Source organism: Phocoena sinus, chromosome 4 (assembly GCF_008692025.1).
Source record: "Phocoena sinus isolate mPhoSin1 chromosome 4, mPhoSin1.pri, whole genome shotgun sequence".
NCBI classification, from domain to species: domain Eukaryota; kingdom Metazoa; phylum Chordata; class Mammalia; order Artiodactyla; family Phocoenidae; genus Phocoena; species Phocoena sinus.
This window is the reverse complement of record NC_045766.1, coordinates 145,440,669-145,465,315: the sequence shown is the minus strand read 5'-3', so window position 1 is coordinate 145,465,315 and position 24,647 is coordinate 145,440,669. Positions and strand designations below refer to the sequence as shown.

At 64.3% G+C, this 24,647-nt stretch overlaps 1 protein-coding gene across 1 annotated transcript; it reads right to left on the bottom strand.

The window, feature by feature from the left end:
- Positions 1-2,814: 2,814 nt before the first annotated feature.
- On the bottom strand, positions 2,815-22,847 carry COL6A1 (collagen type VI alpha 1 chain). The gene is made up of 35 exons (XM_032630558.1): positions 22,610-22,847; positions 21,954-22,083; positions 20,317-20,517; positions 19,623-19,782; positions 19,340-19,468; positions 19,224-19,244; positions 19,071-19,091; positions 18,952-18,996; positions 18,102-18,155; positions 17,505-17,549; positions 17,377-17,403; positions 17,158-17,184; positions 17,017-17,061; positions 16,664-16,717; positions 16,404-16,466; positions 15,553-15,615; positions 15,402-15,455; positions 15,279-15,314; positions 14,960-15,022; positions 13,377-13,439; positions 9,512-9,574; positions 8,756-8,818; positions 8,587-8,637; positions 8,431-8,466; positions 8,012-8,074; positions 7,748-7,813; positions 7,181-7,216; positions 6,592-6,628; positions 6,397-6,405; positions 6,073-6,206; positions 5,685-5,794; positions 5,370-5,553; positions 5,106-5,286; positions 4,293-4,322; positions 2,815-4,162 (listed from the first exon to the last, which is right to left on the bottom strand). Exons 1-35 carry the CDS (start codon positions 22,704-22,706, stop codon positions 3,540-3,542), a joined length of 3,084 nt encoding a protein of 1,027 aa, XP_032486449.1. The 5' UTR covers positions 22,707-22,847; the 3' UTR covers positions 2,815-3,539.
- Between the last annotated feature and the right edge of the window lie 1,800 nt (positions 22,848-24,647).

The window sequence follows — 24,647 nt, the reverse complement described above, 5'->3', positions numbered from 1 at the left end:
TAAGAATTGTGACAAACACACACCCACGTGACCCACACACCATCAAGATAGACGACACCTCCATTATCCGGAAAGTTCCCTGTGCCCTTCCCGCCACCGACCTACCGCCTCCGATCAGCTTTCCCACCCTCGAGCTTCCACAGACGGAACCACGCAGCACGTGTGAGTCTGGCGTCTTTCACTCGGCACGATGTGTGTGAAGCTCACACGTGCTCTGTGGTGTCACGCGTGGAGTTCGTGGCGTGGATGGGCCTGGGCTTGCCGTCCTTTCTCCTGTGGACAGAAGAACATTCTCCCCGAGTCTTTGGTTGGCACAGGGTGGTGTGGCGGGCTGTGAGGGAAGAGTGAGGGATTCCAGGGTCCCGCAGGGGCTCTAACGCCACCTCCCACCGCCCCTCGCCACACGGCCCCTCCGAGCGCGGGCGGCGGCCCGTCCTGGCTCACCTTGCTCCCCAAGCGGCCATCCAGGCTTCAATGGAGGAGGGCGTCTCAGTCTCTGGGGACCATAAGTGTCATCATCCCCGCAGCTGAAGACAGAGGAGCAGCTGAACTTAAAATCCTGCCCCGGGAGGGCATCACTTCCTTTAGACCGCAGCTGCTGGGCCAGCAGTCGGGATGGCGAGTGGAGGCGCCCAGGGCAGGGCTGGCCCGCGGGTGTCGATCAGTGAGCTGCGCGGTCAGCAGCCCTCGGACCTACAGCCTCCTGCCGGCCCTCAAAAGTCATGGATGGAAAAGGGTTCCTTCTTGCACATTCTTAGCATCAAAAACGCATCATAAAGACCAAATACTGGCTGCAGCAATCAACGTGAAGGTGATCGACTCTTCCATGAAAAACAAAGACCATCAGACAGGGTTAAATGCCCCTGAAGGCCATGTTCAGAACGCACACCAGGACAGCGTGTCTGGTTGAAAGCAAAAGGACGACAAAAAAATAATCACAAAACACAAACCAAGGCAGGTGAGGCCGAAGCCCTTCTGCCGTCCGGGCAGGACCCCGTGGAGGCCGCAGCCCCGAGGTCGATTTCACAAACATCCGGGCCTCTGAACCCACTCGGAGGGATTGCGGGGCTGGGTCAGAATAAAGGCATCCCGGAGATGGGCTGCGTGTGCGCTGTCTGCCCCGTGCCTGCCTGCGACGGATCCCAGGCAGCTTCCAGGTGGGGCTGGCAGGGGGCCTCCGAGCGCCCCTGGGATCCCACTGCAAGGACCAGGCTTCCTGGGAGGGGCAGCCAGGAGAGACGCCGGGTGCCGCCCCTGGCAGTGCGGGCCAGGACAAATAGGGGGGCGGCCGGCCCCCTGAGGGTGTCCTGCACCCCCGGCCAACCCGGTGCCCTGTACCTCCAGCTGTGCACAGAAGGGAGCCACAGGGCCCAGGCAAGAGCGGGATCCTGACCCACCGACAGGAGCGGGGTAACTGGCTTTGCACTCGTTTGCGGGACTTCACATGATGGTCTGGAACGCTTCCTTTACAAACTTGGAAGGGGTGTGGGCGCGTGGGCTGGAGGTTCCCTCACAGCAGTTTGCAAAGAATGACAGCGATGCTTGTCCTTACCTGGCCGCCGCTGGGAAGCGAGGAGAGGCGCTTGAGGCCCGTCCCAGCCAGGGACTCCAGTTAGAGAGGCGATTCACAGAATAAAGGCGCGATCCTCTTAAAGGGGAAGTTTCTGATTTCTCACTGTCCTTCAGGAAGAGGTCCCTGGGGTGACCACCTCCAGGCGGGGTGGGGAGGCCTGCGAGTGGGGGGAGCCCCCAGACCCATGTCTCGGCCCCCCGACCTGGGCTCAGACCCGGGGTCCCCAGGAGGGAGCCTGAGCCTGGTGGGGGCTGCGGGGGTCCTGCAGAGGCTCCTGGAGCCCCGGCGCCTCCTCCCTGACCAGGCTTGCTCCCCTAAAGCTGCCCTTTCCTGCAAGCCCTCAGCCTCCTCTCCGCGGCCACGTCCGGGGGCTCAAGCTGCCTTGGCCCCAAACGGAGAAGCGTGTGATGTGAGGGGGTGAGGCCTCGGGTGGCTGCGTCCCTGTTACGAGCCCAATTTGCGGCTGAGGGCACTGAGGTGAAGGTGACTGGCTCAAGGTCACACCGCTGAGGGGTCACCCCTCAGGCCAGGCTCCTTCTGGTGACAGCGGGTCAGTGGACACTTACCGCCAGCAGCTGTTGGGTTCCTATGGAGCTGTGTGACATCAGGCAGGGGCTGAGCCCCTAGGGAGACTCCTGACCCCTCCTCTACATGGGTGCCGCTCCCCCCAGAGTCCCCGCGGCCTGGTGCTCGACTCTCACGGCCCCGTTGCGTGAGGGGTTGGGGTGGGGTGCCGTCGCCCCGCGGGGGGCCCCACCCAAGGACGCTAGCCAGGACCCCATGACTAGGCCCGCACGGAGGCCCCACCCGCCTCTCCTGACACCGATGCCAAAGGGCGTCAGACTCCTGCCCTCCTTCTTCAGCTGCAGCCCCTCCCACCCCCCCCAGCCCCCCACCGCCTTCCTGGGGGAGGCCCTCTTACTGCCCTGAATCCAGGCCCAAACCTGCCAGCCCCTCCAGAAGGCCAGAGATGGGTTTGATGCCGGGATGCTGTGGCCCTTTGGGGATTTATCTTGTTGGATCCGACTGGCTCTTCCAGCTGCCCTCCCCCACTGAATCCCCTTCTGATTCTGCAGCCCAGGGTGTCAGGGCCCCTCCCAGCTCCTGCCCCAGACCTGGAAGAGGGGGGAGGCACCTCTACTGGCTCTGAGTGGGGCGCCCCAAGCACCTCTGAGTCCTCCTGTTGGTGCAAAGTGCAAACGCCGAGTGGGTTTAACTCCTCGGACAGATGACCGCGGAAAGGAGAGTGACAGCCTTTATTTGGAAAAGTCGCCGACATGGACACGTTGAGAAAAACCACAGGAAGGAGTAAAAGTAAAACTAAAGTGCCAGGAAGGCCTTCAGTAAAATGGAGAACCAATCACTTCCTTGAGGAAAAGAGCTTTGACTCGTTTGTGGTGAAATGCATCCCTTTGGCCCGGGTGGCGGGGCGAGGCCTCTGCGTCCTGGGCTGGGGATGGGGGCAGGATAGCACCTTTGCTCTGGGGTTTTTGGGACACGGGGTCGAGGAGTCGCGGTTTCTGCTGGCCGGGGGTAAGTGACAAGAGCCTTGGGAGGAGGGTCGGCTCACCAGGGCTCAGGCGAGCTCCCTGGGAGACCTGACTCTAGGCGTGAGTGTTTCGTGAAGGAAAGTCAAGCTACGAGGGAGTGGGGGAGGGGAGGCGGTGACAGCTGACCCCAGAAAGGAAAGAGAAACCGGGCTTAGGGGCTCTGACTCGGGATTAGGGGACCCTGACCGGCAGCGCGAGGCGGGACGGTTCAGGTGCGGGTTCAGGTGGGCGGCGGGAGGGGGCCGGCAGAGCCCAGGGTCAGGGGCGGCAACACCCTGCTCAGGGGGGCTGGCAAAACACAGAGCACTGAATCACGGCCTTTCAAGCTTTTCCTTTAAAAAAACCTAGCTAGTCGGGTGGGTCAGGAACCTTCGGGTCCCCTTCTCACTTTCCGTCTCAGTGGCGGTGGCCGGCTGCTAGCCCAGCGCCACCTTCCTGGACACCGTCTGGTAGAAGACGCCGCGCAGCAGTGCCTGGTAGCTGGGCACGCGGAACAGGTGGCGTTCGCCGAAGGCCACGTCATACTCGGCCGCCTTGCCGGTAACCAGGACGCGCACGTGGGGCTCGTTCACCTGGGGGCCCACCACCACCATGAAGATCTCGATGCCTGCCCGCTGGGCCTCCTGCACGGCCTTCTCGATGGTGGCCGCCGTGGCGCCCTGCGAGTTGCCGTCGGAGAAGAGCAGCAGCCTCTTCTTGGTGGCGCCGGGCGAGGCCTCGCGGTAGAAGCGGGTCACGTAGCCCAGGGCGTCGGTGACATCGGTGGCATCGTTGAAGAAGTCCATGGTGTCCAGGGCGCTGGCCAGCACGGTGTAGTTCTGCACGAACTGCAGCCCCGCACGCTCCGGCCGCTGCTGCCCGGTGCCGCTGTACTGCACCACCGCCACGCGCACCTCCTGGCCCGGGTCCGTCTGGCCCGCCGTCAGGAAGCGCTCGGCCAGCCGCTTGGCGAAGCGCTTGGAGGTGTCGAAGTTGTGGCTGCCCACGCTGGCCGAGCCGTCCAGCAGGATGGTGATGTCGGTCGGGGAGGAGAAGGTGACTGTGGGCAGGGGCGGCCGTGAGCACACAGCGAGGCCCCAGAGAGCCCGGCCCCACCCGCCCTGTGGCCTCTCGACCCTCCTCACCCCGTGCCCCGACCTGAGAGCCCCTCCCCCTCCCCCGGTACTCACTTGGGCAGGTGTAATCTGGACATTTCTTGTCTGTAAGAGAGAAAACCCCACAGCATGGACCCAGCGATCTCAGAGACTGCTGTTCCACCTGCAGCCCCCCAACAAGAGGACAGCTGGCATCTCCATGGAAGCACAGCTGACGCTCCTGAACAGCTGGCCCCCTCCACCCACCAGGAGGGGTGTCCTTTATTCAAGAGGGGGCCTTTGAGGGACGGAATGGTCCCCCGGGCACCAGCCCAGTGAGGCACCCCCCCTTCCCAGAATGGGGAAACCAAGGCTCAGAGAGGAGGAAGGGTGGTCTGCAGCTCAGAGCCCGGGCCACGCTGTCCCTGGACGAGGCTAAGTGCGTACCCACCGGGAGGGCTAGGGCCCCGAGCCTGACCCCGCAGCTCTCTCTGGCTGCCGACCAGCTGTCTGCACCACGGACTTAGCTCTGACCCTGGGCCAGGCCCAGATGGACATGGCAAGCATGTTCTTAGGTGGGCACCTCTGAGGGGTCTCAGGCTCCAAGGCCAAACACGGCCTGCACCTGTGGGTGCACCGAGCCTCAGACCTCAGCGCACATGTGTGCTCATGGCTCCAGGACAACGGGCGGGAGATGTGGTGCAGCCCACACTCAGGGTGGGGGGCACCTGTGTGGACGCTGGACCATGAGGGAGCCAGGCCACGGCCTCCTCGGGGAAGAGTGGGAAGCGGCTGGGGGGGCGGCAGGCGGGCTGCTGGCTGTGGGTGTGTGGCTCCCATGGCCGGAGGGTCACCGTGAGAGCAGAGCAGGACCACGCCTGGGCCGAGGGGGGCCCTGCCCATGCCCACCTATGCAGATCTGGGCGGTGATGTTCTTCAGGAAGCCATCGTCCAGCAGCTCTGCGTAATTCTCCTTGACCAGCGAGATGCCCGGCCGCCCCTGGGGCGCTAGGCCTTGGCAGGAGATGACGTTGAGTTGGTCGGAGCCGGCGGCGAAGCCAAACACATCCTTGATGCCCACGGAGACCACCTGGCGGGACGGGCAGCGTTGGCGTGGCCCCCGGTGGGGACAGTCCCCCGAGCCCCAGAGCGCAGACACGGAGGCCGCCCCACCTGAATGTCAGGGCCGCAGAGCACGCTGAGTGGGGTGGTGTCCCTCTGGGTGTCCGAGCGGCCGTCCGTGATGACCAGGGCGATGCGGTCGTTCTGGGTGGGTGGCAGCAGCCGGTTCCGGGTGTACTGCAGAGCCTCGCCTGTGAAGGTGCCTCCACCCATCCACCGCAGCTTCTTGATGGCTCTGTGGGGCCACGGCGCTGCCCTCAGTGGGGGGCAGGGGCCCGGGGGGGCAGGGCTGGGGGCAGGGCTGGGGCAGGGCTGAGGGGGCCGCTGGGGGCCGTGCGTGGGCCGGCTCCGAGCAGCCGCACTCACTCCTTGAGGTCCTGGGCGGTCCTGATGTTGGGGTCCCGCAGGTCCACGTGCTCCTGCATCTGGTTGTGGCTGTACTGCACCACGCCCGCGTGCGACTGCCCGGGCTCAAACTGCACGGGGACGGGAGCCGCGGTCGGGAGCGGCCCCCACCAGGGCCCCTGAGGCGCCCATGCTCCTCCTGGGCCGCCCTTCCACCCACCACCTGTCCCAGGCTGGACTGGCCCCCGGGCCCCCGGGGTGACCCTCATGCTCTGCTGGGCTGGGGGCTTCGGCTTTCGAGAAGCAAAGCGTCCGTCCCATGGCCCCTAGCGCCCGGCCCTTCCACTCTGGTGTCAGGACAGACCCCTCCTGGGAAGCTCCGTCCTCGAGCGAGGCCTGGGCACCGCACCTTGACCAGCTCGTCCCTGCTCAGCCGGTCGATGACCTTGACGATGAAGTCCTTGGAGATCTCGAAGTTCTGCAGGCCGATGCTCTCGGAGCTGTCCAGCACGAACAGGATGTCGATGGGGCCGCACTTGCACTCTGTGGGCGGTGGCGGCTCAGCCTCGGGCCCTCCCGGGACCCCTTCCAGAGCAGGGCAGCCCCGAGGGCCCGGGGGCACTGGGAGAACTCCCGTCCCCCCAGGGCTGCGGGAGTGTGGGCGAGGGGCTCCACCCGCCACAGGGCCAGTCCACTCGAAAGCTAGAAACACCAGCTGAAGAGTGACACTCACCACAGCAAGCTGGGAAGAGGAGAAAGAGGAAATTACGGGGTCGTTTAGACTAAACCCTCCAGCCAGCCCTCCCCGGCCCACCAGGACTCTCGTGGGTGGGCACACGCCTGCCCCCCTGCCTGCCTCACCCCGGCCGGCACCGTGGCAGGACGTTCCTTCTAGTTAGGACAGTTACTCAAAGGTGGAGATACTCACAGCACATTTTCATGATGATGTCCAAAATCTCGCATTCCTGGGGAGGGGGTGAGACACTCCCATGAGACAGAACAGGCCCTGCTGTGACCCCTCCAGGGCTGCCCCAGGCTCTGGGGTGAGGCCAGCCTTCCAGGTCCCCATCAGCTGGGACCACAGAGGGGCTGGGCTGGGCAGGGTGTCTCCCTTCCCATGGTGTGCCCTGCTCTGCCTGTGAGGCCCCTGCCTGCAGGCTTGAGCACCTGATGTGGTCCCTGACATGTGGCCACACGTCCCCCCCGCCGTGGCCATCACATGTTCCTGTGGGGGCAAAGACGTGTCTCCCCGTGGCCATAAGATGTCCATCCTGCGGCCATAATGTGCCCCCCGGCTTCGTATGTTCCCCTATGGCCACCACGTGTCCCCCCAGTGGCCATCGCATGCCCCCCATGGCCATAATGTGCCTCTATGGCGATCACACCCCCACGGCCACCACATGTCCCCCTGTGGCCATCACATGTCCCCCCCCCGTCGCCATCACGGCTCCCCACCCTCACAGGATCCTGGGCCAGAGCGGTTGGCCCCCAAGGATGTTCACAGACACCTCACTTACGTCTGGCCCTGGTGGTCCCACGGGTCCTGGGGGTCCCTGTCAGAGAAAGGACAGGAGAGGGTGGACGCTGGGGCCCTGCCCGATTCCTGGGCTGCAGGTGTGACGGGAGCCCTCGGCTGACCCCACCTCCACTTAGGGCCCCCCGAACACTAGGGGCAGCTGAGGCTCCTGCACGTTAAGGGCTGGGGGACTTGCTACCTCCGTCCGCTGGGCAACAACTGTCTACTGTGCCCTTTCCTGGTGGTCTGTGGGTGCTCACCGCCCGGGGCAGAGTGTCCCTGTGGGTCTAATGGCGCCACCTCGAGGGGCAGGGTGCCTAGCCTCACCCAGGCACCGCCCCGGGCCGTGCCGTAACCATCACGCCTCACCTGGAGACCCACCCTCCCCTTCTTTGCCCACCCCTGCCTGCTCAAGCCCCTACCCCGAAACTGCCTGTTCCCCGTCATCCTGCCTGCCGAAGCCTCGCCTCCCGAGCCCTTCCCCAGAGCCTGGCTCCCAGGTTCCTGCCCCCACACCCCAGCCTCTGCAGCCTCTGGGTGGGGCACCTGCCCGCACCCGCCAACGCACCTGGGGGCCTTCGGGGCCTCGGTAGCCCTTTGCTCCTTTGGCGCCTCGGGGAGGAATGTCATTGTTCTGGAAAGACAGCGCGGTGTTGCAGGCACTGCCACACGTGGCCAGAGCCCCTGGACCCCCTGCTGCGAGCCTGCCCACTGCACCCTCGACCCTGGACGCTCAGCCGCCCTCAGAGCCACCACAGCCCTCCGGGTCTCCGGGCCCTCGAGGCCGAGGCTGACCCGGGACGTCACAGCATGCGGTGGGCTCTGCACTCACGTCCTCTCCGGGGTCCCCGGCTTCTCCCTCGTCTCCCTTGAGGCCAGGGTAGCCTTTGGTGCCCTGCAGGGGAGCAAGTGGTTAGGGGGAGCTGGGCCCAGGGTCTGGGGTGGGTGCTGCGGGCCTGGGCTCCTGGGGAGGGCAGGGCTCTGGGGGGTGTGGTGGAGCCCTCGGCTCTTGAGGGAAGTGTCAGCAGGGGCACCCCGCCCGGGGCCGGGCGGGGCTCCCAGAGACGGAGACGCAGGCGGGGGTGCCTCGGCGACAGCTGGGCTGCGGGGGGCAGTGCGTCTGCACGTGTGGGAGTGTTTGCACGTGTGTGTGCCTCTGCACTCGTGTGTGCTTGCTCAGGTGTGGGAGCGATGTGCTTGAACGCACACGTGTGCTCCAGGGGCCGACAGAGCGGAAGGGCATGTACTCACATTTATCCCGGGAGGACCCCTGCTGCCCGGATAGCCCTGCAGGGAAGGCAGGACAGTCACGCCGGGCTCTGACATGGCGGGGGGGCCACGAGGGGCAATCCCAGCCACGGAGCCCGTGTGCCCGACTGGCCAAAGGGGGTGTCGGGGGGCACTCACAGGGAAGCCGGGGAAGCCCTCGGTGCCATTTCCAGGGGGGCCGTCTTCACCCTGGGAGAGCAGACCGTGTCCAGTCACTGTGGGACTCGCCCAGGCCGGCCGCTTCTGGACTCTAGAGTCCCAGGCAGCCCCCCTACCAGGGCTGTGCCCTGTGCCCTGCGTCACTCACCCTTTCGCCCATCAGCCCGGGGTCTCCGGGGGGTCCTGGGGGCCCTGAGGCTCCTCTGGGGCCCTAAGGAGGAGAAAATGAAGTGGACACCAGGCAGCGAGCCACACAGGCTCAGAGGCACAAGGTCTCTTGGAGGAAAGAGGGACAAGTAAATAAAATACACGTCTTCACGCAGCACAGAAATGACTAAAAGAAGGGTTTTTAAACCGATGATCCTGGGGGGCTGTGTAACCTTCGGGCCTTAGAGGCCACACCTGCCCAGTGGTCCACCCAGGGAGTGACCCGAGGACGAGGTGACCAGAACAGGGACAGAAACCCACGGGGTCACTGCAGGAAATTCAAACCGAGAGCCCATCCGGCGGGGGTGGAGGAATCAGCAGCTAGAGCTACAGGCATGGCCAATGGGAGCACGTCAATAACGTGTTGAAAACTCGTTAAGGTTTGAGCTCGTGCTGAGAAAAACAACAAAAAAACCTTACCAAGTCCAATTTCTAAGGCATAATATACAATGAAAGAAAAAAGAAATTTGGAAAGAGATAAGCCAAACTCTTCATGTTGTTTATCTCTGCGGGGTTCTTTTTGTAGTTTTCTTCATTCTCTAAACGTCCTAAGAGTCACATATACTGTGAGGTGAAATGAAACAGTTTTAACAGGTAAGGAGCCTGGGGGGATCTCCTAAGGAAGCGCTGGGTACAGGATGGGGTCTGGGTCCAGGGCTGGCCCCTCCTAGGATGGGGGGCGGGGAGGGCTCCTCACCTCGGTCCCTGGAGGCCCCTCGTCGCCGCGGTATCCTTTCGGTCCAGTGGGGCCAGCCTCACCCTGCAGAGAGAGGACACAGCCATCGGTCCCCCTCCGCCCCAGAGGAGCCCCCAGGCCCCAGACCCCGCAGTTGCTGGCTGCTCTATCCCCGTCCCTCTCTGGAGGTGACCCCTGCATTCCCGGGGCCAGGCTCTCGGTCCCCCGAGCGCTGCGCAGATGCCCCCAGCCAGGCCCCAGCGAGGAGGGCAAGCTTGTGTCACTCAGGGGGCTGCTGGCCCGCCTGCCCCCCTGGGCCCCACCAACAGGACCCTGGACTCAGAGGCCCATCCCCTGGGCCCCGTCATGAGGCGGCACTTCTCATGAGTTCTCTGCTGGCTGCCCTCCCGTCACAAATGTGCACGACGCCCGTTATCCGGCCAGGAGGCTGGGGCAGCACTGCCGCCCCACACCGGGCAGGGGTCCGGCCGTGGCCACGGCCCAGGAGCTGGCGTGGCTGTGCGCTTTGGCCAGCACCAGCATCACGCTCCCTGCATGCTGGCCACGGGGACACGGGGGCTCAGGGGGTCAGCCTGGGGCCCCGAGACCTGCCTCGGGGCAAGAAAAGCGGCACCTCCTGGTCCCGGGTAGCACCTCCTGGGAAACTGGGACTCAAGGGCCCGCCTAAGACACAAACTCGGGCGGAGCTCCTGTGGGCAGCTGGCACTCTTGCAGGTGGGACCGGGCGCCCACCGCGGTGGGACGTGGGACGGGCGAGGCCTGACGGCTGGGCCCGCCACGGGATGACGGGACCCTGTCCTCTGTTTCTCCACTGCCTTTTCCTGGGATTTGGGAAAACACATTTCCCAGAACTCTCTGCATGGCCCCTGGGGTCGGAGCCGGCCTCCTGCTGGGCCTGGAGTCAGTCGTGGGGTCGTGGGTCCATGGTGGGGTTGGGAGGGCGGGTCACACGAGCCAGAGCCTGGAGGCCCGGAAGTCGAATGTCCAGGTGACCAAGCGCCTCCTTGGCCGGGAGCCACGGGTCGGGAGGGGACCGTCTCCGGTCGCTCACAGGCTGGGGGGACACAGGGCCCCTTCCCAAAGCAGGCAGCCGCCCCCAGCAGCGCCTGGGGTCCCCACCGCCTGGGGTAGGGCCTCCCTCTCTCCCCACGTTCTTGGTCGTTTCCTTTTCTTTGCAGTGACTATGATGACTGAGAACTGATGCTGCTGGGACGCTCCCACGAGCCCGTGTCGGTTCCGCTTTTAGAGCTTCGTGCCTTCAGAGTCTCGAATGACCTCCTGAAGGTGCCACAGGGAAGACCTGTGTCATACGGGCAGCCTGTCCCGGCAGCAGCGGCCAGGAGCAGTTACTGCTCCTTGGTCCTTGTCCAGGAAAGTCAGGGGCCCAGGCAGGGGCCCAGGAAGCCGCCCAGGCAGCAGGCCCAGCCCAGCCTGAGGCCACATGAGTTACAGTCGTGGGAACTGGGTAGAAATGGAAAGAGGAGGGGTGTGCGACAGCCAGACCAGAAAGAGGCACACGTAGGTGAGGGGGTTTAAACATGACGAAAGTGCGTTTTAACCAGCAGGAAAGACTGCGGTTACGTGTGTTGTGACAACGGGCTGGCCGTTCGCCGAAAAAGCCAAGCTGGCCAAGCTCACCTCTCTTCCAGCCCCTCAGTCTCTACTCCAGACAGATCAAAGACATAAGCAAAAATGACACTCAAAGGCGTGAGCGCATTTGTAAATCTTTGTAAACGAGCAGGACATCCTCAACCACAGGGTACCATAGACAAGGTCAGGACGCAGATGACAACTGACAAAACGTCTGCACCATGGATGGAGCCCCCCGCCATCAACGTGGGAAACACAGATGCCGGTGGGAAATGAACAGCTGCCTCATTGGCCCGTAAACCCACGAACAGTCAAAGCAAGAGGGAGAGAAAGCTCCCAGCAGGGTTCTCATCGTAGCGGAGAGAAAGCTCCCGGCAGGGCTCTGATCGCAGCTCCTCTTGGCAAAGGTGTGGGAGCTGTCCTATTTCACACTCGTGGGGGCCAGACACAGAAGTAGGTAGGATCATTTGGCAAATATTAACTCACACACACACCACTGGGGCTGCGAAATGTTGCTGCTAAGAACTTACATTCTGGACATAGCCTTGGAAGCTCTTCAGGGTGGATGGATGGATGAACGGCTGGGTGGGTAGATGGATGGATGGACGGATGGATACATATATCCACAGATATGTGATAGATGAATAGACAGATGACAGATGGGTGGATGGATAGATGGAGAGATGCACACGTGTACAGAGATGATGGATGGATGGACGGATAGAGATGGATGGATGAATGGACAGATGGACAGATGAGCTGACTGAACGGCAGATGGATGTTGATATTTATTACAGTATTTTTCCTTTTTTTTTGGTTATGCCGTGCAGCTTGTGGGGTCTTATTTCCCCTACCAGGGATTGAACCCGGACCACGGCAGTGAAAGCCCGGCACCCTAACCGCTAGGCCACCAGGGGACTCCCTACAGTATTTTTCTGTAAAGCAAAATGCTGCAGAGAATCTCGTTACAGTCAACAGGGACGAGAAGGGGCAGGAAGTAGAGACCCTTCCGAAGGCGCCAAGGAAGAGGCCGCATCGCAGGTCAGTGGCAGAGCCGGCCGACGCCCAGCCCGGCAGCACCCCGGATCGCAGGGGCCCTCAGGGGCTCGTGGACCCTGGGGCAGCCCTCACCCCACGGGAGACGGCAGGCAGGGTTGAGGGCCTTGCGGGACCTACCTCTGCAGCCAGGCGTCCTCACCACGCACATAGGTCAGCTTGCTACGTGTTCACTACATGTGGTCTGTCTCCCCACTGGATGGCCAGCACCCCGATAACAAGGGCGGCACCAGGCTGTGTGCCCCCCTTCCTGTTCTCCCCCAGGGAGCTCCCCCAGGGCCAGAGCTCGAGCAGGCCCTGCTGACCTCTGCCAGGATGCACTAGCCACCAGCGGTGTCCCTCTGGCCGAGGCCTGCCCAGTGCGGACTGCATCCCAAACTGCCTCGCCTCTGCGTGCATCCCGTCCCCACCCTCCACTCGTGGACCCCCGTGGCTGGCCCTGGGCCGGGGCCTGGAGAAGATGGGCTGAGAGCAGTGGCGGGCATGGTGCTCCCTGGGGAGGGTCGTCTCACCTGTGCCTCGCCCCCAGCCGCTCACAGCCTCCTGCCTGTCCCCGCCCCCTCCTTCCACCCAGCCCACTGCTTCCTCAGGCCTCCACTGTCCTCCTCATCCCCAGCATGGCCTCTAGAAGGTCACATCCAGGAATTCTAGAACCTTCTGTGCACCAACACTCCCAAATCAATTTCCAGCCAGGATCTCACCTCTGGGCTCCGAACACTGAGAGAGGCTCACATACCCTGTCTCCAATGTGGGGTGCCTCTGTCCGGGTTCAGTCCCCCGTGACCCCGCTCTGCCAGGCCAGGGGGTGCCCAGGGTCCCCCGACTCCAGCACGCCCCTGCTGCTGCCTGCCCTGCCCCCCGCATGCCCCAGACCGGCCTCCAAGCCCACTGCCCTCCCCCAGCACCAGCCGAGCCAGGGCACCCTTCCTCACCCTGAGGGCAGAGCTGGGGGCAGCATGGGGCTCTGCACACTCAGGGCTGCACCCTGGCAGGCGCCCACCGTGAGACAGGGCTCCCCTGGGAGCACTGGGCCCAGCTCACCAATCTGCACCAGCCACCCTGGCCCCCCACCTGACCCCAGACATCCCAAGGTCTCCAGGCCTTGCCCCTGCAGGAAGCACCCCAGGTGGGAAGAGAAAAGGGACCTCCCCCTAAATCTGTGAGCTGATCCGAACCGGCAGCAGCTCCCCCCATGCCCCCTGGCAGCCGGGCTTCCTACCGGGTCTCCGGGGATGCCAATGGGGCCTTCTCGTCCCTGGTCACCTTGGGGTCCAGCTTCGCCCTGGAGAGGAAAAGCCACTGAGGTGGAGATGGAAGAGGGCAGCCGCCCCGGGTGGCCACCAGGCGAGGCCGGGGGCCCGGCAGCTCCCACACAGCCAGGAAGGGCCGCCGTCTGCTGTGGGCCGGCCTCGTCCTTCCTTTTCACACTTGCCCACGTGTTTCCCACAACGTGGCCATGTGCCTGGCCATCAGGTGACTTGTGCTTTCAAGGGGCCACGACAAGGGGCCAGCAGCCCACCCGAGGCCGGGAGGCATCTCATCGTCCACCCGGCCTCGGGTCCCAGAGCTGTGTGGGGCTGACCATACCTCCACCCCCGTTTGTCCAAGGCACCTCCTGGAGGCACAGCCTGGCCTTCAGTCCTGTTTCCTGACCTGAAGCACTGGGCTCGGAAAGGAGGTCAAAGCTACATCGTCCCTGCTTTGCTGTCCTTCCCCACCCCTGCCTGGGGGGGTGGGGCGTGGGGTTCTGGGGGGCCCGGGGGCGGGGCCAGAAAGACAAACCTCTCTTCCCCTGACCTTGGACTTGGCTAAACACACTCTCCCCATCGGGACGCCTTGGACACGCATCTGGAGGAGAAGCATTTGCCCCTACGTCCAAGTGTCACCCCAGGGGGACAGCACAGCCTGGAGAAGCATCCCGTTCTTGCGGACGGGGAGCGGCGTCGCCTGCATCTCCAGCAGGGAGAGGGCCAGCTGCATCTGAGGCTTGGGGCTCAGCATCCTTGCCTCCTAACCCCAGAGCCATAGGGTGAGGCCTGCTCTCCTCTCTAACCGGGCAGAGTCTGACTCGGTGCCCACGCTCTGGGTCCCGCCAGCCTTTCCCGCTTAACCACGTGGCAGAGGAAGCCCAGCATGGCCCCTGACAGCGAAGCCGCTGGGCCTTGGAGGTGAGCGAGCAGCAGCCACTGAGCCGTTTCCAACATTCCTGCTCTTGAAGTTCTAACAAAGGGGAACCGTCCCCGGAAGAAGACAGTTGCAGAAGAGGCTCCGTCTGCAAAACGTTTAGGAGCTCTGGGGGGAAGAGCCCAGACGTGCGGCGGGAGGGGCTCGCTGAGTCAGCTGTGAAAGTGTGAAGTTGGGCAGCTAAAGAATAAGCGCAGCTCGGGGAAAGCCCGTGGAGCCGGACCCGGCCAGCCGGCGCGAAGGTGGCAGCCACGCTGCAGAGAGCGTGCTTACACGGCGTGCCTGGGTGAGGTTTCAGGTGGCTGCTCCCTGGTCACCCGTGGTGAGTGGAGAAGCCCCACCCAGCTCACCTTGCCTCCCAGGCCCTGGAGGTGACCCGGGGCCACGCAGCTTGGAGGTCTGGGCGGGGCCCGAGGGCAGGAGCTGCTGCATTTCCCACACAAGAAGTGTGTGTCGGGGGGTATACTTGGGAAATAGGAGGCGAGGGCGTGGTTTGCCCACATCTAGGGGCCAGAGGGCCTCGGTGGCGTGTCCTGTGATTCTGGTGGCCTGACCCTGGCCTGGCCCCGGTCTCTGCCCCCAGGGGATGGGGTCCCAGCTTTAGGAACAGTGACTCACCAGGTCTCCTCTCGGGCCCCGCGCGCCTGGGGTCCCCCGTGGTCCTCTTTCCCCAGGGCCGCCCTGTGTGGAGGCAGCAGAGGGCGGTGAGGCCGCAGCCCTGACGGTGCAGGCTGGGGGCTCGAGGCCTGGGCACAGGGCCTGGCGCCCCAGCAGATACCAGGACTTGCAGTCCCTCCATCTCACGCCCCGTCCTTCAGAGACTGGGGTCCCATTGGCTCCAGCACACTCCCCGGGGGCTGTCCACCTGGGACCACAGGGCTGGTCACACCGTCCACGTCTGCCACTAAGTGGTGAGGCCCAGGACACCTCCACTCACCCTCTCTCCGGGGGGTCCGTCCGGTCCCGCGTTTCCCTGGGATTAAGAGGGTGAACACAAGTGTTAGTTTGCGTCAGGAACTCTGCTTGAGGCTCGGGCATCAGGAGGACGAGGGGCTCCTACCTCGTCGCCGGCTTCTCCCTTCTCTCCCAGGGGACCAGGCGCTCCGGGCTCACCCTGGGGACAACAGTGAAGACTGTCTGTCCTTGACCCTGAGGCCCCTCCCAGGGCCGGCGCCCACCCCGCTGTATCGGGGGGCTGTGTGCATGCTCACCTCGTCTCCGGGGGGCCCCGTGTTCCCTGGCCTCCCAGGCTCCCCGTCTGCTCCAGGCTCACCCTGGAAAGATGCAAGGGTCAGCCTTCAGGAGGCCACGCCCAGCCGTCCTGGGGGCCAGTGACCCCACGCTGGCCCTGCTTCAGGCCGCCGTCCCTGACTGACTGTAGGAACCTCGGACACAGAGGACCCTCCCCAGACACCCACATCTCTGCACAAAACCCGCCTCCTGGGTTCAAATGCCGCCACCACAGGGGCCAGCCCGGCCCTCATGAGTGGAGGCCCACTGTTGCCAGGCTGGGGACCTCGGCCCACACTCCAGGACATGTGCGTTGCTAGGACGCGTTTGGGGCGGAGTTCGTGTTACTGCTCCAACTTTCCCAGCACTTCCTGCTGCTGGGAAAAAATCCCAGCAACAGATTTGAATTAGACTCAAAACGTGAAGTCCTCACGCCTCACTGCTCTGCCCACTGCAGCATCAGCGTCACCCCGTTTATTCTTGAGCTTAGATTTCCCGTGAGCAGGTCGATTCTGGGCTGACCCGCGGGCTGCAGGCCACGTGGACGTTCCTGAGGTGACCAGAGAGGCCCCGGACGGATGAGCAGGGGCGGCTGGTGTGGTGGGGACAGGACGTGTCCGAGGCTCAGGGACCAGCACTTCCCGGGGCGGAGGGCCCCCCACCCCAGCCCTGACGGCCCCAGGAAGGGCAGTGGCGAGGCCTCATCCCCCATGGGCGGTGGGGCCTGGCCCCCAGACTAGGGGCGAGAACCTGCTTCCAGGAGGAATTTCTGCTCAATGCTCAGTGGGTCGTAAAGCCCCAGCCTGGCCCGCCGCGGGCTTGAGTCACTGACCTTCTCTCCTTTCAGTCCGAAGGCACCCGCGTCGCCCTTGGGCCCAAGGGGTCCTTGGATGCCCTGGGGAGAGGACGCAGAGTCAGACCACGTTCTGAAACCGCAGCCACTGGGCTGCACACACGTGAGTGACAAGCCAGAAGGGCAGGTCTGCACGTGGTGTGGCCCGTGCGACTTCTTCGTGTGTCAGCAGGAGGGCGGAGGCAACGTTCACTCTTGAGGACTTAGTCTTAAAATGTCGGTGAGAGAAAGCGACTTACATCGAATCCGGGCGAGCCCTTGCAGCCTGGCAGGCCAGGGTACCCCGTCTCCCCCTGCAAGGAGGAAGGCGGTTTCGGTGGTCAAGCCTTTCAGCGCTGGCCCATCCACCCGCTTCCCAAGAAAGCCCCACCCGGCAGAAGGAGCTCTGAGCTTGGCCAGGTGGCTTGGGGTCCACTGGGACCTGGGGCTTGGCAGGAAACGTCTCCTGCCTTTCATGCTGCCTCAGAGTTGCCCAGGGGTGGCCACACATGAGACCCCTACCCACCCACCGGCCCTGGGGTGGCCAGCCTCGCCCACCGTCCCTTCCTGAAACACGGGCCCCGCTTCCAGCCCTCCCCCAGCTGAGGGTGACCTTCATGCCATCCACGCCGTCCACGCCACGCTTCCCCTTCTCGCCCTGCAAAGTGCAAAAACCAAAGAAGGTCAGACCAAGGTCAGACCGCACCCCACAGGGAAGTGTCCCCACCGGCCATGCCCCTCCGGCCACACTCACCTTGTAGCCCTTGGGTCCCCTGGAGCCCTGAGGAGACAGGAAGGAAGGGTGAGAGGTTTGGTCTCCCCATCATGGGGCAAGGTCCCCAAGGAGGGCGCCTCCCCACCACCCAGCTCATCGCAGCCCAGCCACGCCAGGAACAGGCAGCATCGTCCCTGTCCAGAGTAGGGGGCCACTCTGTGCCCCGAGGGACACCCCCCAAAGTCTCATGTCACTCACCTTCTCCCCTCGGCTCCCTTTTTCTCCCTAGACAGCAAACAGAGGAGGGAAGGGGGCTGTGAGGGGTGCCTCAGGCCTGATGCCTTGAGGCCCCAGGAAAGGCTGTGGTAGAGGAGGGGGAGACGCACCTTCATGCCCTGGTAGCCGACGGGTCCGAGGTCCCCAGGCCTTCCCTGCAACAGAGGAAGGGGTGCGTTAGACACACCTGGGGGCAGGGGCAGCCCCCATCCAACCCGCTTGCTCTCCACCCTACTCAGGCCCGGTCAGCTGGAGAGACCTGGCTGGCTGACCACTGACCTGCGTCAGAGAAGCGCCCTGCTATGAAGGCCTCACCCACCCCTCCTGGGGGCTCTCAGCGGAGCTCCAGGAGGCGGAGGTCCAGAGCCCCCCACGGGGCCACGGGGAGAGGGGAGACTGGCCGTGGCTGAAGCAGAGGCCCTGGGACTTTGCTGGCTGCCCCCTGCCCCCGTCTTCTGAGAGCAGGTGGGCCTGTGGGGGCGCCTGAGGGGCACGGGGAGTCTTCCTGGGCGGGGGGTGCTGGAAGGATGGCTATGCCGCGTGCGCCCTGGTCCTCGCCACCCACGAGGGCCGTGTCCTCTGAGGGTCAGGCCACGTGGCGATGGTGCTCAGAAACCAGCCATCCTTCTGGAAGTTTCCGCAGCCCAGTTCCCTGGGCTCGGGCTTCTCAGCGCCCCCATCCCCCTGGTCAGGGGCTCGGCACTCACGGGGTCTCCGGTGTCTCCTTTCTCTCCCGGGAGTCCTGGCTTCCCTCTTTCTCCCTGGAATACAGAGCAGATCAGGGTTAGAGGACAGATTCCGTTTATTTCTAAAAAGTTGGTGAGAAGGACCCTCTACTTGCGAACAAAAAAGGTCCCAAAAGCTATTCCATCCAGTCCCTTGTGTGCATGTGATTTCTCGTGGCCCATCCTGGGACCTGCGTGGTCAGGTCCACGCTCCCCTCCCACACACCCCACCGGGCCCTGGGGCTGCCCGGCACCGGCTGGAGTGACCCCTGAATCTTTTCTCTCCGCCCGTTCTTGCTGCTGGGGCGGGCGGGGTGGGTGGGGCGCAGAAGCCCCCCGGAGGAGGTAGCCGTGTGGCTCCACGGCTACTGCACCTGACAGTTTCTAGGAAAAGCCAGAAATGTGGACTTTCACAAGCAAGCTCCCAGGTTGTGAATACTGGGAACTAATTTTGTTCTCCAAAACCTCCCCACGAAGCAGTCGTGGCCTTGGGCCCATGGTCACCCGTCCCATGGAGGGCCCGCCTCCAGCAGCAAAGCCACAGGGGTGGTCACTCCAGAAAGGCCGCTCCCTCCGCCGTGGGGAAGAGGCCAGAGTGGCGGGCCCCACCCCACGGCAGCCCGTGGCCGCCGCATCGGCGTGGGGTCACGGCGCCTGGACTCTCTCCCGCACTGGGGCACCTGCTCAGCACAGCAGGCGGGCGGTGAGCGCTCAGGACGGCTGCCTGGGGTCCAGCGCATCCCGAACACCTGGGGGCCAGGCTCAGGGACATTTCTCCCAGGCTCCCCCCCCACCCCAAGGAGGAAAGCACGGACAGGACGCGGCCACTCACCTCGTACCCGGGGTCGCCCCGCAGCCCGGGAGGTCCTCTGGCGGGCTGCAAGACACAAGAGAACGGTGAGCGCGAGGCGGCAGAGCCGGGGTGGCCCAGGGAGGGGGTGGCACACTCACCTGGCACTCGAAGGAGCAGCACTGTGGAGGAAGGGACAGGGGACACGTCAGAGAGCCCGGGCACAGCCACACCGGCCGCCCGCGCTCAGCCTGCTGCTGGACAAACGGGCGCTGGTGATGCTATGGTGCGGGGGGGGGGGGCGGGGGGCTTACCACTTGCTCCACGTTGTTTTTCTGAAAAGTGAAAGAGAAAAGTCAAATTAATTTTCATTCCCAGGCACGGGATCTCCGGCATCTCGGACACGGCAGGGAGGCGGGGCCGTGCTCACGATCATGTCCGTGATGGTGTCGATGGTCTGGCTGATGACGGCCTCCGCGTCACGGCTCTGCCCCCAGTCGGCCGCCGTGAAGTTGCGCCGGTACGTGTGGTCCGTGGCAATGATGCTCAGACGTGGCTCCTGGCGTGGACGCGACCAGAACAAGGGCGAACGTTGGTGACAGTGGGAGCGCCGGGCCCCTCTCCACCTCTGCTCCCCTGGAGCCCCCCGTCCCTCAGGCTATGCCTGTACCTGTGCCCCCCCACCCCCCGCCCAACGTAGGCAGGGGTCCTACCAGGTGGTCAGGCGTGATGGCCACAGAGAAGACTCTGACGCCCAGGTGCTTGGCCTCATTCACGGCGTCTTCCAGGCCCCCGCACGGCTCCTTGTAGCCCTCCAGGGGGTGCCCATCGGTCACCACGGTCAGGTACTTGTTCTCCTTCAGGTGGGAGCCCCTGCAGCGGGTGGGAGAGGTGACACCACCCAGCCTGGCCCCCTCAGGCCAGCACTGACCCTGACAGCTCAGGGACCCACTGGAACCACAGAGCTGAGACCCCTAGACTGGAGGTAAGGGTCAGGGGGCTAGAAACCCTGGAGGGAGACCCAGACCCAAGGCAACGTTTCCTGTTTCTCTGTGTTGATCCGACCACAAGTGGGATTATAGGAAGGGACATTAAACAGGAAATAAAGCTCTGTGGGATCTCATTTCAGGCCCCCTCTGCCTTCAGTGGTTGAGACGACAGTGGGCCGCTGGAGGGAAGGACAGAGGGATGGAGAGCGACCTTGGCAGCCATGGGGCAGGCTGGGCGGTGGTCAGCAGCATGACCCCCTCGGCCACTGGGACTGGTCCTGGGGACCTTGGGCAGCAGAGCCTGGCCTGCCAGCGGGCAGCCCTGGAGTTTGGCCGACCAGGCTGCGATCAGGGAGGTGCGGCAGCCTCTGAGGGCCGCGGGGCCGCAGGCGGGCGCCGGGTGGGCACGGGCGCTCACCCCACGAGCAGCTCCTCCAGCCCCTTCTTGATGGCGCAGTCCGTGTAGGTGCCTTTGCCGAAGTACTTGACCGCGTCCACGCTGCTCTTGAGCGCGTCTCGGCCGCTGGGCATGCGCGTGAGCCCGCGGATGATCTCCACCTCGTCGCTGTAGTGTAGCGCGCCCACGTTCCACACCAGGTTGCGGTCACAGCGGTAGTACCTGCGGGCCACGCGGAGGTGAGCGGCCCTCCCCAGACCCAGGCCCGCTCCCCTACTGTGTCCATCCGAAGGCAGGACTGCCACCATGTCACAGGTGGACAGATGGCCGGTCCCGTCTCGCCCCAAGAGGGGGCAGCCTGCGGGCCCCGGCCTGGGCTTCCCGAGCGGCCCTAAGACCCTGGGTCCCGGCGCCGGGGGCCACACGGGGCGGGGGCGGCTAGCTAGTGACCACCATGTTCCCGGCTCTCCAGGGCCTCAGACGAGGAGCTGTGTGCTGAGACCCTGCTCCAGGGCCATGGGGTGGGGGGCAGACCCTCCATGGACAGCAGTGGGGCCGCTGACAGTGGGCAGGGGAGGGACGCTGGTGGGGACCCCTGGATCTGAGTGGCCTCCTCTCTCTGCCCCGGGCGCCTCAGCCAATGGTCTCCGGGGGTGGCCAGGCCCACAGCCCATCAGCAGACGGGTGACGGATGCCCCTGCGGAGAACCAACGCCGACAGCGGGAAGAGCCCCCAGTTCACAGGCGGGAGAACTGAGGCGCAGGGCCAGAGCCCCCTGGAGCGGGACGATGGGCTGCAGGGCTGCCCTGGCGCCCCCTCCCCGAGGCACGTCCACACCGGGGCCCTCCCTGGGCCTCATAAACCTGGGCATTTCGGGAGGCCTGGGGCTTCAGTCCCACAGTCCCTGCATTGGGCAGACCTGTCCTCTGTCCCTGCGGCCCCTTCTGGTGCGTGGGAGGCTCGGCGCCTGGGTCAGCTGCTCAGTGGGTGAGTGGGTCAGCATGGACAGGGTGGGAGGAGGGGTGGGGCCTGTGCAGGTGAGGGAGGGGGAGGAACCTGGTCTGAGCTGAGCACCCCCCCCCACCCCGACCCCGTGGCCCTGACCTGCCCCTCTGCAGGCGTGTCCTGTGCTTGGCCACACCCACTGCCCAGGGCTCCCCCCGTTAGTGAGTGGATGCACGGATGGATGGAGAGTGATGCCGCCAAACCCAGGACTGGGCCGGTGGCCCCTCCGACCAGGACTCTGGACATGGGGGACACTGGGACCTCGGGCCCGGGGTGTGGGCTCTGACCGTCCCCTTGGGCAGTGGTCGGTGCCCAGGTGGCTGGCAGGGAGTACCCCCTCCGGATACCGGGCGGACCCACAGGGCCTCGGTCAGCTCCCCACGTCCGCTCAGTTGTAGAGGTGGGGAGCTGTTTCCGTCGCGGGGTTTGGGGCCCGGAGCCCAGGGAGCAGCACTGCCCCCTCCACCCTCCCGGCCGACCGGCCTGCTCCATCTCCAACTCAGCTTTTTCCTGGCCTGTCTGAACCACTCAGACTCGGGGAGGGGACTCGAGTGGCCCGGCCGACTCCACCCTTCTCAGATGCGGACTCTGCCTGCTGGGCCACGGCAGGGGCGACACCAGGCCGGCCGGCCCCGAGAGGACGGAGGTCCTACCTGTCCTTCAGGTTGTCGATGAAGCGCTTGGTGAAGGCCTTGACCTTGTCCACCAGAGCCCCGTAGGGCTTCAGCCTCAACGCCACGCTCTCGGAAGTGTCCAACACGAAAAACAAGTCCACGGGGCAGTCTGGGCCGGGAACGGAGGAGGGTCCTGAAGCTCACGCCCTGTGCCCACCTTCCCCAGGTGCGTCCTCCACCAGCCGCCTCCCCGGCCAGCACCCCTGCGGCAACTCAGACTCCCACCCTCCCGGAAGGGCGAGGAGTCCGCCCTTCACCACAGCTGAGGCCGATTTTTTACCGCGTTTCCAAGTTGAATTTAAAACTACCAGGGGCATGACCTTCAGAAGGGGGGTGGTGGGGACAGGTGACCGCGTTTCTTGACTGACCACCAGCAAGGAATCAAAAGGAGCTGAGAGGCAGAGAGGGGGCAGCACCCGCCGGGGACAGGCGCTCAGGGAGCTTGCGGGCTGAGCCCCGGCAGAGGCTCAGCCTCCTCCTGTCGGGGTCTGTCGCCAGCCGCGCGGCATCTGAGCGCTCGGGCAGCAAGGGAAGGGGCTGGGGTCCCACTGGGCCATCACAGCTGATACGTCTGGTCCAGGCCGGCCTCGCCCGGCAGCCGAGGCCAGAGTCCCAGACGCGGCAAGTCCACTCACCTTGGAAGGCGATGGCCCTCGAGGCTGCCGCATCGTCCTGCGCGGTGGCCCAGCAGGCCTGCAGCAGCAGGGCTAGCAGAACACGGGGCAGACTCATGTCACTGCCTGCGGGTCACCATGGAGCGGGGGCAGGGGGCAGGAGGCAGGTGACGGTGGCCAGAGAGAGAGAGAGAGAGAGAGAGAGAGAGAGAGAGAGAGAGAGAAAGAGAGAGAGAGCTGTCTCTGCTCTCCTTCGGCCAGAGTTTCAGCCCAGGAGGGAGGGAGGGTGGAGGGAGGAGCGGGGGAGGGGCTGGGGCGGGGGCCCAGCGGCCAGGGAGGCGGGGTCTCTCCCAGCTCCGCTCCCCCCCAAGCCGCTCTGAGCCTGGGACGCCACTCCTGAAAGGATTTACCTCCCTGGCTTGTGGGGAGTTTTTTATTTGCTTACAGGTCTCCTGCTAAGTCAGCTTGAAGAAGTCTGAAGAGGACGCGAGCCCTGAGACGAATTTCCCTGAGGCATTTTGTTTCCAACGGTCACGTGGGAGTGATCGGCCTGTTTGCCTGTCCACTCGCTCACCAGTTTCTACAAATCATGGTGCTGTTTGTGTAAACATCTCAAGTCCATTGATCTGTCTGACTTCCGAGGCTTCGTAGAAATATCTCTTCACCGTTTAGTCAAATACATATTGACGAAAGATTATTTCGTTTTTTACTCTGGGAAAACACAGTCAGAACAATAACTATACGTGCATTTGTTTTCTATAAATACGTATATAGACAGAGAGACAGACATACAGAAAGAGGTGGGTGAGACCCTGCTTCTGAGGACAGGTGTGAAGACCCCCGACCCCGGGGCCCTGCAGGGGTGGGCTCCAGATGTGGCCAGGCCCACCCCTGCCCCAGAGAACATTCTAGAAGATCTTTCCCAGAGCTGGAGCTGTTACCACTTGTCTAACATCAGCCGGAACGTTTTATAGTTTAAAGACGCGCCGAAGTCGTATAACCACAGTAGGAGTTTTGAGAAACCCTTCGGGAATTATACCTCTCGGTGATTGCTGTGGAATTTCTTCCAGTGTTTTCCCCGTGCGTACGTTCTGAATCTTCTGTGAGCTAACCGTGGGGGTACTTTTACTTGCCACTGGTCTCACCCAGGCCGTGCTGTGGGCAGTTCTCTCTGTGCTTTGGGGTTGGGTGCAGGGCACCCAGGGTCAGACAAGGGGGCTTGGCCCCTCGCACAAGGCTGTTCCCTGCTCACGTGGTCTCTCCAGGTCTGAGCTGTTTTAGCCGTAGAGGCGGCAGCACTAATGTTCTCGCAGGTTTTGGAGATGAAATCGGAATTCGTTGTGTGAAACCCTGAGCCGTGACTCCCCAGAGCAGGGGCCCAGCTGCCCAGCGGTTCTGTACTCATCTTGTCTGTGAAATGGGGAGAAACAGGGACAGTCCTGCTTGGGTCTCTGGCCGATTGTGGGACAGGAGGGTCCATTCGCGGACACCGCTGGGCAGTGAGGATGCGGGTGTGAGGGGGGCACAGGGACACCCACACTTCCCAGCCGGCAGCGCCTGGCGAGGTAGTCCCGAGGGGTGGGCCGGCCTCGGCAGGGTCAACATCCCCATAGCCCCCAGGCCCAGGCCAGGCCTCAGACCCACCCCTGCAGGACTCCCGGGAGCCGGGCAGACAGCACAGCTGTCCTACGGGGCCGTCGGCCAGGGTGCAAGGGAGGAAGTTAGGGTGCCTGGCTCTGCAGCACCCCATCTGCTTGTGGAGAAGAGACAGGATGGGCAGCCAGGGGCCCCTTTCTCTTCCTCTCCCTCCCACCGTGGGCCTTGCTGGCCCCTCCTCGGGGGCGGGGGCGTCACTCATCCGATGTCCCAGATCGGCCTTCCGGGAGCTAGCCTTTCCCCACAGCACTGCAGGGACCATGAGGGCACCTGCTTGGCGTGGAGCCCTGGAGCCCTCTGGGGGAAGGGCCTGAGAGGGGAGGGGCCCCAGGGAGATACTTGGCCCGAGGCTGCAAGCCCCGCCCCCCGCCCTGCCCCTCGCATGGTATCCATCATCCGTGAG

Coding starts and splice junctions, on each gene's coding strand:
- COL6A1 (XM_032630558.1), bottom strand. CDS start 22,706: ATGAGTCTGCCCCGTGTTCTGCTAGCCCTGCTGCTGCAGGCCTGCTGG. Junction 19,469..19,622: donor CCATCACGCCTGACCACCTG/GTAGGACCCCTG, acceptor CGTCCACGCCAG/GAGCCACGTCTGAGCATCAT. Junction 8,467..8,586: donor AGGGCTTCCCCGGCTTCCCT/GTGAGTGCCCCC, acceptor CCTTCCCTGCAG/GGCTATCCGGGCAGCAGGGG.